General features: G+C 43.0%; 1 protein-coding gene across 15 annotated transcripts in view; it reads right to left on the reverse strand.

The window, feature by feature from the left end:
• PITPNM2 (phosphatidylinositol transfer protein membrane associated 2) overlaps window positions 1-14,409 on the reverse strand; it is a 191,432-nt gene that overhangs the window by 31,510 nt on the left and 145,513 nt on the right. For 10 of the 15 annotated variants that reach the window (XM_030582791.1, XM_030582794.1, XM_030582783.1 and 7 more), the window contains 8 exons: window positions 14,031-14,101; window positions 11,302-11,546; window positions 10,595-10,784; window positions 9,502-9,621; window positions 8,500-8,711; window positions 3,325-3,500; window positions 2,688-2,858; window positions 1,443-1,592 (listed from right to left, as the gene is read on the reverse strand). In XM_030582791.1, coding sequence (XP_030438651.1) covers window positions 1,443-1,592; window positions 2,688-2,858; window positions 3,325-3,500; window positions 8,500-8,711; window positions 9,502-9,621; window positions 10,595-10,784; window positions 11,302-11,546; window positions 14,031-14,101 — 1,335 coding nt within the window. The remainder of the gene's footprint in view (window positions 1-1,442; window positions 1,593-2,687; window positions 2,859-3,324; window positions 3,501-8,499; window positions 8,712-9,501; window positions 9,622-10,594; window positions 10,785-11,301; window positions 11,547-14,030; window positions 14,102-14,409) is intronic. The other 5 variants (XM_030582797.1, XM_030582795.1, XM_030582793.1 and 2 more) reach the window with 1 other exon arrangement.

Consider the following 14,409-nt stretch of genomic DNA (forward strand, 5'->3'; position numbering starts at 1 on the left):
CCATCAGGAAACAGGCTGTTTCAGTGCAGCCTGGTACCCTGCAAAGGAATACATAGGCTGCATTGTGGTGTTGAAGCAAAGAGCTCTTCAGCAGTTAAAACAAAAAATTGGGGTGGCATTTTAAATGCTCAGCATTGACCTAACTCTGCTCCCACTGAAGTCAGTGGCCAATGCTGAGTGCTTTGGAAAATCCCATCCTTAATTTCAAAAGCAACAGAAAAAGAGGCTGAAGCGCCGTTTTATTATTCCTGAAAATTCATCTGCAGTCCCACTGGTAGAGTCAGATATGGGCACAACTAGGCCACATGACACTCTTGAGACGATGGGGGATGGGAGAAGAGTTTTTTGTATGGGTAGTCAGCTAACACGGGATGAAGGCTAAGTGAAGTGCATTAGTGGGCAATACTGTAGTGTCCTTTCCCCCGCCCTTCCTAGAGAACACTGGGGGAGAGACTCTCAAAAGGCACAAATGGCAATGGGGCACCTAACATCCATCTGCAGCTTTGAAAATCTCTCCCTGTGTCATCTTCTATCCAATGTAACCAATGAAAGGTGCTGCTGTTCCAAAATTACCACTCAGCACAATGGGGTTACTCAGACCAATAAGAACTGACTGACATGAGTAAGGGCTGCAGGAGCAGGCTTTCCAGGGGGCATATTTAAAAGGGGTGGGAAGAGTAACAAAAAAGACAGGAGAAAATAAATAAAGTTGAAAGTCTCATTAACTTGCAGATGTGGTATCAGCTGTAATCGAGAAAAATATAGCCATGCAGCATTTTTGACAGCAACAAAAACCAAACTCGTTTTTAAAGCAGCAATTATTAGAGAAATCAAATTAAAAAAAGACACCTTTGGGTCCTGAAAGCTTTGTCCACTGTGTTTAGATGATGCAAAATTAGTGTCTAAATATAAGCTGTGCACCTTTGGGCACGTGACAATATCTGGTCACTTTCTGGTACAGGCATACAATATAGCGTATGTTATTCTGTAGTTATGTGCTGACTGCAGTGGCAAACTTTGTGTAGTGCAAGCAAAACCCAGGTGGTCAGTTTCAATGGCAGATTCTGTACACTGCATAAACTGCAACAGCAGGGCAGTCCTCAAGCAAAAGCTAAGAAAGCATAGGGGCCCGCAGCTTTCGGCCACTCGATGCCTCTCCAGTAGCTTGACCAGAGGAAAAGCAAACTCATTGTCTGTCTCCAATCTCCCCTTCCAGCATTAGCAGCAGAAGGGGAGACAACTCACAGCTCAGTTTCCACACACACACACCCAGCCCCCATCAGTGGCTTGTTGGGCCCAAGAATACATGGTTATGCAGGTACTTAACTTGTCATATTCAAGTACACAGTGCAAAGCTTTCAGCCCCATGAGGTGGAAGACCATTCTCCAAGGAGCACCCCAAGTACACAACACAAGACACTAGAAAAGGGTAGGTTACACACACTCAGCAAAAACGGCATTTTTATTGGAAACATCTTGCCAATTCAGAACTGGAACAGGAATACTGGTTTCCATGAAGCTGTCCTGGCGCTGGAGAGCAACCAATGGGCTGCTTTCCACAAGGAGGATAGGATTGTTCTGGACTGTCTCAACTAGAAGCAAATGGGGAAGAAAACAGAAGGACAAGAACAACTAACATGTGGCCACAAACTGTAAAACATACAAACAACTACAATCAAACACTTGCAACTACAGTTCAGGGTCTTCTATAAAGGACCAACCTTCAATTAGAGGAATTGAAGCCAATACAGATGGTCTTCCAAATAAGCCTAAATTCAGTGCGTTACTAGTTAAAACAGTTATAATGTCAGAAGAAAGCACAGGAATGGCAATTTTACAACAAAAGAAAAGGAAATCCTCCAATGTAGCTTTTCAAAATGATCACTGATCATCATTTCACAGTACATATAATGGAATCTTCTTAAAGTGAGAAAATTATTCCCCAAAACAAGTGGAGATTTACTTAATAAGATTTTAAATTTTCACACTGAGATGCACTGTAATAATCAGGGACTTGCATTTGATTTCACTATGAATGGAGTTCACTATAGACAAGTTTGTTAGGCTGAAAGAGGTCTTCAACTGCTGGCTTACATACGGGTAGATTACAAGAATTGAAAATGGGCTCTCTGAGCATGGCTCCCTTAGTTGAGCCATTTGCATGGGCAAAATATGCAGCAGCAGTTCAACAGAATGTGCCATGCATAGCTAATGGTATTTGGGCACCCAGTCCCCTCAGCTTGCTTCACTCCTATGGATTGTGTGCAACAAAGCAAACTGCATCCCTTACGTGGCTTTGCTCTGCTCCCTCCCAGTCCTCATCGACCCCCTGAAAGATCAAGTCCCTAAATCTCAGCCTAGCTGATCATGTGTTCCGTTCCTATGAAATGGTTCCAATCCCAAGCACTGACTAGGATGTAAAATGGAGAACAACATACAGAGTACATTGCATATTGACTCAAAGCAACTTCTGGGTTTTATTTAATAAATGACAACAATGGCATTTGGGATGTGAGGCGTTGAATTTGTAAAGAAAAATCCACTTGCCTGGGAACTTTCTGAAGAAGCTAAACACTATGAGGCCAATCCTGTGCACTTCACATTGTTAAAACACCCCCGACCTCAGCGTCTGTGCCGAGAGCACAGTCTTTGGGCCACAAGCAGATAACAAATAAAAACTGACGTACCCAGAAGAGTAGAACTGCCGTCACCTAATGGGAACCTCTGGTAGCGTGGAATATTGAAGGGAGGCAACACGTGGAATCTCTTTTCCAAAAGGGGCTCAAGGCGTGAGGCAGATGGGTCTGCAGGATGGAACAGGTTATAGACTTGTTGGCAGGCTGGCCTCAGCTGAAAGACTAAGGAGAAAAGGAGGGGAAAAAAGAAACTCCCAAGTATTACAAAGTTATTTGTGAGGCTCGTATAAATCTATTTAAAAGGTGATTTACTAGTTGTAAAATACAGCATGAGGGGAAAAAAAGCCCTTTAATAGCGCTTACTTCCATCACACTGCAGTTGTAAGTCAAGCAGGACAACTGATGTTTCTTTGGAACATACTTTACTAAATAGTTTTTTGCTGCATATGTTTAGATTTTTGTTGTCTAGGGCTAAATGACAAAAAAATGTGTAATCAATATTTATAGGAGTAGCCAGTACTAACTTGTATGGTGGAACAACACATATATAATTTAGTTTCACAATATGTTCTACAGTTCATCTTATCCAAGTTACTGGATTTGTTCTTTGCAAGTCTGAGAGCTTTTTGTAGTAGAAGGTATTTAAAATGCCCAGTAAGTGGAACCACTGGTGCATGCCAAAACCTACTGTCAAGAGCTGGGATGACGGTTTTTCTCAATGCAAGGACCAGGCCCAAGGGAGACCCAAACAGGAAGAAATCAGTGATCTCAAATTCAAATTTTCCAAGGTTTCCTCCATCCAACATTGTGGAGCTACTCGATCGTCTGGATCCTGGGTCATTTCTCAGAACACTAGAATGTAAACTAAAACAACAAATAATTTCAGAAATCAGAACAGGGTCAAAAGCCAAAATTTTGTTCACAAGGGTGTGGGTTTTTGTTTTTTTTTTAAAAGAAAAAATGAACACAGATTGTACTGTGGCTAATGGTGTAGATAATCCTTCTTACTTTAAGAAAGGAAATGTATCCATTAATCAGCGGTGCCTCTACATGCCAGTGAGAGACCCTATCAAAGCAGAGTTCCCTTGTTTCACTGATATGATCCAGCCCATAAATTCAAGCACCAAGTGAGCTACAATCTCTAAGATTCCTGTCCCCACTCCTCCAATCTCTAATACGCTCTTTGTGGATTTGAGTCAAATGTTGGCTGCCGCTGCTGAAGTAGTAATTTGCATGCTAGCAAGAGCAAACAAAAATTACTATAGTACCATGCACAAAGCAGCATTTACAATCAATTTTAACTTAACTCCCAGTACATGTATTGTTAATACTGTCTCTCTTCTTGTCAACATTTTTTTCTTTTCATCACTCTATTTCTCAGTGCCACGGAAAGCAATGAGCTGTGCTTACCCATTTCTTCTTCAAGGAAGTGGGACAAATGTTAGGGGATTACAAAGGAAAGAAAAAAGAAAATGGGAGGGGAAAGAGAACAAGAAATATCAAAATCTGCAAGAGGGTTTCCTACATTCTTGTGCACTGACTTCACGCCACAGAGTTTTCTAACAGCATAAGCTTATATAAAAACCTATACACATTTATACCCCATATACTATGGCGGTGATTTCAGTGTGATGAACTGAGCAAACCATGTGATAAACTGCATTTATCATGCACCAGCAATAACCTCCCCTGCATTCTGCACAGTAATCCATGTGTGTCTTGACTACTCACATTTTAAACTCCCCTCTTGCCCCATCCTGAGCAACTTCAGAAAGCTTCAATTAAAAAATATAAAGCCTGCCCCTAATTTGTTTCTTTTCCCCTTCTAAAGGGTCTCATTTCTTTACAAAATTCAATGGGTCTGAAGTGCAGGGTGGCAATATGCAGATTTATAGGTCAAGTCCAATATTCCTGGAACTCCACCAGGGTTAGAAACACAAGCTGTCTTACGTGGGTGAGCTGGGGATCACTCCAGCTTCCAACACGACAGAGTGCTTGTTTTTATTCTACAGCTGGTGGGTTGTGAGATATCAGAGGCTAAACATCACAATGTATGGATCAGAAGGAAGAGGGTTTGTTTTTATTTCAGACTCTAGGAGTCTGATCTGAATTGTAAATTTCCAAGGCCTGCAGAGTTAGACCAAGACAATTTGGCTGTATTTAAAGCTCTCAGTAACATAGTTGAAAGAATTTTCCTATAAAATATGGAGGATAAATGAATTACATGGCAGCTTGGTTTGACAGAAAAGTTCTACTGGCCTGGAGTCAGCTAACTCCAAATGACACTGCCCTTCCCGGCTCTGGGGCAGAGTTCTAGAGGGGGTCACTGCAATTTGCCCTAGCTCTAGGCATGAAGTGCTCATTCATTAGGGGCCCTTCTGAAAGCATAGTGGCTGCCAGGCTGTGCAGTGAAGTCCTGCTACGGCTGCTGTCTTGGAGCCCCCAGTGGAACATGGCTGTGTGCACTGTGCCGACTGGGATACTGGAGCAGCTGCCCTTGCATGCATCCTTCATCTGGGAAGGCCAGTCTGACAAACGAACAGCTGCGAATGACACACACACAGCTGGGAAGAAGGTAAATTGGTTTCACTCTGATTTTATTTTCTCATTGAGCCTCCACTGGCTGCCAATCTAGACAGACACTAATAAAACCTTTGCACCGTACCACACTGTGATGTATTTTCTGTAATGTCTTTCTCTATGTCTAGAGTTAGGGAATAAACTAACAACAAGAGCAAGTTATGATGCTTGCTTATACTGTGCACACAAATCATTGAGAAAGTCAAAACAGTGGCATCAAGACGGTGAACAGCAATGACAGCTAAAGTGTACCTGCTTCCCTTCCTGTGACATGAACAATGCTCCAAGAGGTCACACTGCTGGAACGCATGATGTTAGCGTGCATGTGCAAAAGAACAATCCTCTGGTAAAAGCAGAACCATTTTGGCTGTCAGGGCTACAACACATTGGTCTTACATGTAACTAAGTCAACTTGACAAGCAACAAGTTCACCCTTTTAGAGAAGAACCAGTCCATTAGCTTGATTCAAATGAATACATAAAATGACAGACGGCACATATATCAGATATATTATGGCAGGAACGGATTTTCTAGATAGGTTTCAGCTTCTGTTACATTCCAAGTACCTTCCTTCAGCCTCCCTCAGGTTGGATATGGGGGAGAGAAAACACACTCTAATAAGCCATTTGGTACAGTTTTTTCTCATTTTAGTGAATATGCAACAGCCCTTTTGGGAATCAAAGGAAATGAGATCTGAGGGGGAATCAGAATCCATCATGCCCAAAGCAATCCACATGGTTCTGCTTTTCCTTTAGAATGCTACAGCTGCAGTGATTAGACAGGATCAAATTGGGTTTAGTAGCAAGTCAATTAATTGACAATATAAAACGAACACTACCAGAAATATTGTAGCTGTGCAGAAGGATTGAATTTAAAAATAAAAGAGTGGTCGTCTCACCGGCTGACGCTCTGACTTTGCTGGGCATTGTCCCAAAGCAGTGGATAAGTCTAACACGCGAATGAAAATTAATCTGTCTTTGGCATGTGTTAAAGTCTGCACTGGGCACTGATGGAAAGCTCGCCATATGCCAGGCTGCCTGAATGACACACATTTGCTGTGCTCATTAGGAAAATGGGTCTCTCTCCTGCCAAGATCTCTCCATTAATCCATGTAACCATATTACATCATGTCTTGGTTTTCATAGCAAAAATTCATACTAGTGATAAAGTTATGTAGTGATAGGAGATCGTACTGGTTACCCTGCTGTTCATTAATCAATCATCAGAAGCAGAGTGTAATGTAACAATAATGTAACACGGTTATATGCAATCAGACAAGGGTAAACGCAATGGCCCTGCCAGTATCCCTAGCTCACTCCGGGCCACCACCCATTTTACAAGGTAAAAGCTGCTTGCCAGATACCAAATAAGGGTATCTTCCTTGGTTCAGTCCAGGATACAGCCCTCTCTGGCTTCTAGAGCAAGCAAGGAGGAGAAAGCAATATGTTTTGATTTGACCAGCATTTGCCTAACATGGGAGGTTGCCTTGCTAAGCTACGACAAGAGACTGATTGTCTTTTATTAGCCTGCTGGAAAGAGCTTATTGGTTTTCCTAAATGCAGCCATCTTTTTTAATATAGCAGTTCCATGCCCCAATACCATTCACTTTCTTATCTTCCCTTTTGTATAAATCCTTCAGTAAAGGGCCCCTGACAGGTGTGTAGACTCCAAGCCCTTAAGTTGGAATGGAAAGAAGACCTTAGCGGGTGTAGGAGAATGAGGCTTGGAGTTGCATATAGGGTTCATCGCTTGTCAGGCAATGAAAGGGAAGGATCAGTAGAAAATATCTAGAACTCTCCTAATTCCACAAGCTGATGGAAATGCAGCACTGAAGACATAAGCGTCCTGCTTCAAAGACATGCTCCTTGAACAGTATCTAAGTGGTAACAGGACCTTCCTCTAGGAAAGTAATTCAGTTAATAATAAATTAAGTGATTTTCTAGAGAACCATTTAAAAAGTTCAGTATTACGCTACGTAAGGGCCTCAATATATGTAAGAAACTGAAACAGACTTTTGATGTAACTGAACAGTCTCCATGCTTAGTAAAGGGTACACATTCATTTGGAGGAGGGGATTAACAGGGCAGAGGCAACTTTGGCTGCCTGTGCTGGCAATACAGTAAATATACAACACATGCCTCTGGCTGAGCCTATGCACTGGGAGATTCAGGAGGGTGTTATGAAAGAGATTTCCCAAAAGGGAAAATTCAGGCTGAAGAGCAAGAACAAAAACCTCCCTCAGAGCACTCTGTTAGAGTGGGGAGCAGTATGCCAAGGGAAGGGATGGGGAGACCCAAAGCTTTCAACACTTAAATCTAATGCTGTGCTCAGTATAGTAATCTGTCAAAGACACTCCTGCACTAACTGGGGACGTGCTGGATGGGAACTAATTGGTGTCTTCCATCTCTAATGCCTAGGATTCTGTTCTTTTAGGATCCACAATCATCTCATTTCCTCTCCCAGGGTTCCACTGTGCCCCTGGCAGAGCCCTGAGGATCCCTCAGCTCCCTGCTTGACATGCAAGGCCCTGGGCTGCTCCCACTCAGCTCCAGACAAGGCAGCTTGGCTTTGGAATCACCCTTCAGAGCCAGTCAATGCCGCTCCTTAAACAGAGTCAGGGTCAGGATTGGACAAAGCTGAGTAATTCTGGGGACCGTAGTGCTGCACCTACAGCATCCCAAACCCCGTGGCCTGGGAGCAAGGGACTACTGCTCTGGACTTGTGTCTCCAGAATAGCAGCAAAGGGCCCTAGGAACCCAGGAAGGGCCAGGGTCGGCATTCATATCCAGACTCAAAATATCCCAACGTTTAGGGATGCTCATAACAGATGGCTCGGGCCCATCTCTCCGACCAACAGGCCAGCCAGGTCAGGATCAATTTTGATAGATCCCTAAACTTAAAATGCCATTTGCCTCTAAGTCCTCCTGTCTCATCCTCAGCTGCACTAGTTACATACTTACTCTGCTGCAGTAACATGGCAAAAAAACAACCACCAACCTCTTGCTACTCTTATGCGGCTGTTTTCCCCCCACTGTAACATGGGTGCAGCGCAGCAGCAGCTCATGGTTAATTTTGTCCCAACAATCACATGGTACTGTACAATGCTGCTGGTAATTCCTCTGTAAAGCTCACACTTGTCAAAGGAATCTGAACACCTCTGATGTTCTTCAATAATTTTCCTCAACCTTGCCATCCCCGGGGTTACAAAACAACATTAAAACTGCACATGGGTGTCTCTCTTGCCCCTGGGGATTCCTGACTCATTGTTCCTTTGAAACCTTACCTTGAAAGGAATGCCTGATGTTGCTTTATTGTGTCCATTTCGTAGGTTGATGAATCACTCCTTTTTCGGGGCAGCTGCTTCTTTGGATCCTCTCCGTTGCTCCGAGGAATATCAATGTTGCTTCTGCTGAGGTGTCTGCTGGCCTCCAGGTTGGAGCCACTGGAACAATAACTATTGTTCACAATTATTCCAGGAGACAGGAGGTCAGTGTCCTAGGATTTGAAGTACACAGGCATCAGGCAGCAAGTCAGAAGTGCAACCACATTAGACCCTCCCTCTTCAAAGAACCGCACTGCCTCCTCATTTGTTCCAGTTCAAATCTACCTAATCTCTCCATTTCCTAACACCTACCCTATCTAAGTGCACTCTGGGAATTTTTCTACTTTACCTACCTCGGAGCACAACTGAAAAGCTTAAAAGGGGCACTAACAACTCACACTGCCTGGGAGAAGAGGTGGTTTAATGGTCCTGAGCAAGATTACTCAGAACATCCTTGTCTGTAATGAATTTTCACTTGACAAATATACTTAAAAAAAACAACCTAGCTTCATACGGGATTTCTGGTATTCAAACCTAAAACAAAACAACATTTCTATAGCCACTAGGCGGGTGTATAATACAAAACAACACAACACAGCAGGGTTGGGCAAAGCCTACTCCAAAAGTAGGGACACAGGCACACACCCCCGTGTGCATACACCCTCCATTAAACTGGAAAACGGAGCTTTGTTCTTTCTGATGAAAGCCCCAAATAAATTAGAAACAGTCCATGTTTTCTAAAAGACATTCTTATGCTTTGACAAGAAGGTTAGCAGTGGTGACTGTTGCTGATATTAGGGCATCACTGAGAGTCCTAACCAGTCCTCCATAGTGCCTATGACTGGAGGGAGAATTGCGAAGGATTAAAGGTGGAACCCTCCCTTCTGCCTGGAGCTAGGGGCGGACAGGGAAGTTCTGTGGCCAACAGGGTTATCCTGAGTGGTTTCTAGTAGGCTACATTACCTGCACACTCACAATACTCCCTCGTCGGCTGCTGTTTTGGCTCTCAGACACAGTCTGATTGCTGTAACATAAGGCATCAAATCCCAGGATTCCTCCTACGCAGTCCCCTACCAAACAGACCTGAAAGAGCAAGCAGAGATGGAAAAAAAACCCAAATGATCCCCCTCACTTTGAATTCACAGAAATACTAGCTAAAGGAATAAAGCATCTAAGCCCAGAAAATGGGGAACATGAGATCCTTCATGTATTTATCAGCATCACCACTTAATCAGATAATATCTGCCTAGGAGCTCTTGCTAGCCCAAACAGCTATGGAATTATTGACCATCATGTGTCCAATGGGTGAGTTCTGGGTCAGCAGTTCCTTTATATCAGGCTGTGAGGTACCTTGGAAGGTTTCCAGCTCTGGAGCAGATCTGGCTTGAGGCAGGATCTGAGATAATTTCTTCCCATATGGGAGGTCATGAAATCCCTGATTATAAAAGGCGGGGAGAGGCAGAAGCACTTGTGATACATGGTGAGAAAGGACAGTCCGGAGGTTAAGGCACCACCGTGGGTTTCAGGAGGCCCAGATTCAATTCCCTTCTCGCAAATTTCCTGTGCAACCTTGGGCAAAGTCACTTAGCCTCTCGGTGCCTCAGTTCCTTGTCTGGAGACTGCAGCACTCCAGTGGGGACAAGAGCACTGCCCTACTTCCTGGGGCATTGTGAGGATAAATACGTTAAAGATTGTGAGGGCTCAGATGTTACAGTAATGGGGGCCAGAGGAGTACCTAAAATAGATAAAGAGCATTTCTTACACCTCATTTGGAGAGCTACATCACACCTTTGGTGTCTTTTGTTTAAACTTCACATTTTTACAGCTACATTTCTGAGCTCAAATTTGCATTTTCTTCTTATAAAAATTAATCTCCAATAAGAACAGTGTAAAATAAGGGAAAATCTTTATCTTAAAAACAAAACAAAAAGCCCAAGAAAACATTTTCATAAATTAGCCCAGCCTTGTCCAACTTTTCCAACTCTTCCAAGAGATTCAGAGGGAAATGGCCTTGTCTGCTTTTCATTTTATTGTTCTAAAACAGCAGCTTACTCACCTGGCCAGTAAATGATGTGCCTTCTTGTGATTTAATGAACTCGCTGTAGGCTTGATTGGCTCTCAAAATCACCGTGGCTACTGCCTCCTGATATTGTGGGGATGATGTTGCTAGCAGAGGAAGTGCAGCAAGTGGAATGTGATCCTGACTATTGGAGAGGCATCCTTCATCATAACTGTAAGGGCTGAGGCTGAATATAGGAGAGGAGATGAAAGAGACAGAGGCATGCGTTATGAGTTCATCATTTGCAGCCAGCACAATCAATGTTTCAGATCATAAAAAAAAAATCTCCAAGTACAAAAGCTGTGTGTTCTCTTGCTGGTAGAAATGCTCTAGGGCTGGGGAAAAACACACTTCTTTCCCCCTTCAACCTAAATCTTCAGAGAACACACACAGTCAGAATGACCTTTGGACAATAACTCTGAAAATTCAAGTTTAAGTACTTATCTGATTAGTTTGAGTAAATCAATCACAGAACTCAAGCTGCACTGCTATTGTATTCATTACAGCCATGTATGAAATTGAGGCTGGAAGGCTTGCTAGTTAATTAATAAAGTGCGCTCTCAAAGTGTGGATAGCTCTCATCAATATTGAGCATCCTCAACAAGGACAGAGCATACCCCATAGTGTTGATTATAGATGCACTACAACAGAGAGTAGAATTTTACAAATGTGCCCCTCTCCAAGATAAAGGAGCACTAACTTACTTGGATACCAGTGAAAAGGCTTCTGAACAGATGGCTGGGCAAGGGACTAGCTTGACTGCAATGTGTCCAAGAGCAGCTGGGTAGTGTACCCTCATTACTGTATCAAACACTGTGGTGATAGTATTGACATCTCCTTGTTTTGAATTCTGGTCACCACTTCCTGTATCCAGGATGTTTCCTCCATGTAGTACCAAGATTAGGACATGGATTTTGCTTGGCTGCATGGATGGCTGCACTGATTCATCCTAAGAGGAAATTAAACAAAATACAGTGGAAGTACTTGTTTCCCCCAAGCCGTTGGCATTTGCCCCAACAACACTATGTTTATTTAGTACCTTCTATTCCACAGCCCTTCACAATGTACTTAGAACACTGCCCTGACATACAGGCACCTCCAGGGGACAGGCCAATTCCTACCCAATAGAAACAAAACATATATATTGTCCACACAACTGTAACTGGTGCACTTCAAGATACGCAGTGGTGGAGAAATGGTTTATTTCAAGCGCAAGAAGGAATCCTGTAGTGAGGGTATCTTTAAAGAAACTTGACTCTTTCTTCCCGAAATGCCTGAGAGGTAATCCTGATATCCCAAAAGCATGTGCAAAAATATCCATTTTAACCTGTATCATATTATTAAAGATCTAGATAATAACTAGTGTCACTGACTCCTTCACTGCATTTTACCAGGTCAGAACATTCAACATATATTTAAGGTGTCATCATATAATTTTAGTAAAAACACTGTGGGAGTCCTGCTCTAATTCTTTCTCCTAACACTTTATCCCTGTATGGCAGTGTTTCCCAAACTTGGGATGCTGCTTGTGTAGGGAAAGCCCCTGGAGGACTGGGCCAGTTTGTTTACCTGCCATGTCCGCAGGTCTGGTCGATCGCGGCTCCCACTGGCCGTGGTTCATGCTCCAGGCCAATGGGAGTTGTGGGAAGTGGTGCGGGCCAAGGGATGTACTGGGAGCTGCTGGAAGTGGTGTGGGCCGAGGGGCGTACTGGCTGCCGCTTCCAGCAGCTCCCATTGGCCTGGAGCAGCAAACCGCAGCCAGTGGGAGTCGCGATCGGCTGGACCTGCGGACGTGGCAGATAAACAAACCGGCCCGGCCCACCAGGGGCTTTTCCTACACAAGCGGCGTCCCAAGTTTGGGAAACACTGCTGTATGGTAACGAAGGCTACATTCCAAATCTTCTTAGGTTAACCCAAACATCAGCTCTTTGAATATTTTTCTTCTTAGAATGCAATGTCATTTTTTATCATGAATGTTGTGCTCATGAAAAGTTGCCAGACTGACAGTTCTGTAAAGTAACTCAAGTCCTAATTTTTCCTAGCACAAGTAATAGCAGTGTAAACTCTTCCCCACATCTACCCAATATCAGAGGAACCAGGTCTATGGATGCTGTGTCTATCTGTAACATGGGGGTAGTGATATTCACCCAACTCAACAGTGAGTTTGAGATTCATACATTTTAGTGATAGAAGGAACCATTTTGATCATCTATCCTGACCTCCTGTACAACACAGGCCAGAGAATTTCATACAACAGATCCTGTGCCAAGCCCATAACTTCTGGTTGAGCTATGCAACCTTTCAGAAAGACATCCAGACTATATTTAAAGACTTCAAGAAATGGAATTTCTAGTTAGAATTTGTCTATGGATGGAATGCTGTATAAGAACTAAGTATTATTATTATTATTATTATTATTATTATTAGTTTCTAACTTACACCACCACTTACACTTTACAGACACAGTGGGCCAAAGTGAATGAAAGTGGATTCTTGTCTGGAAATACATGACTAAACGCATGGGAGGAGCAGTTATACCAGGTCAGTATTGCTTTTACTTTCAGTAATAAATATTTTATGTGTGTAGTTCTTCCCCATGTAGTTCTGAGATGCCATGAATCACCCAGAGGCTTATCAGCAGTCACCTGTAGGCTTCTTTCCTGTCAAGTTCAATGACTCCTGCTCGTAAAGGTAAGGTAAGGGGTGGAGAGGGCTATTTGGATTCTTTAATCCAATCAAGTCCTAGAAAAAGACTTCAAGACACATTTCTTGAAATGCAACTACTCTTGGATAATTGAGACTTGTTAAACTTGTAAAATAAAAACACGGCTCCTCCCCATAAGGAACAATTCACAGAATTTAGAATCGCTCTATTACACCCTCACTCTATTTGTTTTCCACCTCATTTCTGCGCATGTTAATTTTGGAACAAAACTAGAGGGTGTTTGGTGGGGCGTGGGAAGGATTTGTCCATAACATGATTTGATTTGCATGTCTCTCTAGAGGGAGGAATAAAAATCCCTGCCCCACTTTGTGCTACAACGAAAGATGAGTCTGAACCACAAAGAGCTCACAATGTCCCTGAACATCAGGGCTGCTGGTATGTGGTGCTCAGATTTGGACCCCTCTCTGTAACCGAGTTGGAAAATTCAGCTACTTCTGAATATGTTTGCTGCTAGGTTGGTTCAAGGGTACATCATTTGCCCTTTCAGCTTTGTCGTTTTTTATGCGTGGTTAACAATATTCTATAGGTAGGTACCTTAGTGAAGTAACTATGTAAGCACGGTCATGAACTAGCTCCATGACACAGAGATGCCACAGGGGTCACATTAAAAACATCTGCAGCAATGAAGTGCACTATTTACTCCATCACTTCACCAGCTACATTCTCTAAACAAATGGGATTTTAATTTGATGCAATCTAAGTGTTTACCTCTATGATGCTTAGCCTTTCCACACTGGAACCAACATGATATTCTGTTGATGTTTCATGATACAAGTCATCTGGAATTAAAGAGGTTTCTAATGTAAGTACAGCCAGAATCCATTTTATACAGCAGCTATATAAATGATGGTTCTCTGTTTTATCCACATCAGGATCCACCTCCCACCTAGCCAGCGATATGGGAAAGATGGGGTATGTGTGATCCCAACACTTTTTGGTCATTTCCCACCTTCAGAACCCACGAACTACACCATCATTAAATGTCCTAGTAGTTCTCTCTTTTAACATGAAGGTTTTTCTAAAGGACATCCAGCTGTAGAACTGAGGATGCAGCCCATATTTTAAAAAAGGGGCCCAATTCAGATTT

This window comes from Gopherus evgoodei, chromosome 13 (genome assembly GCF_007399415.2).
Source record: "Gopherus evgoodei ecotype Sinaloan lineage chromosome 13, rGopEvg1_v1.p, whole genome shotgun sequence".
NCBI lineage: Eukaryota > Metazoa > Chordata > Testudines > Testudinidae > Gopherus > Gopherus evgoodei.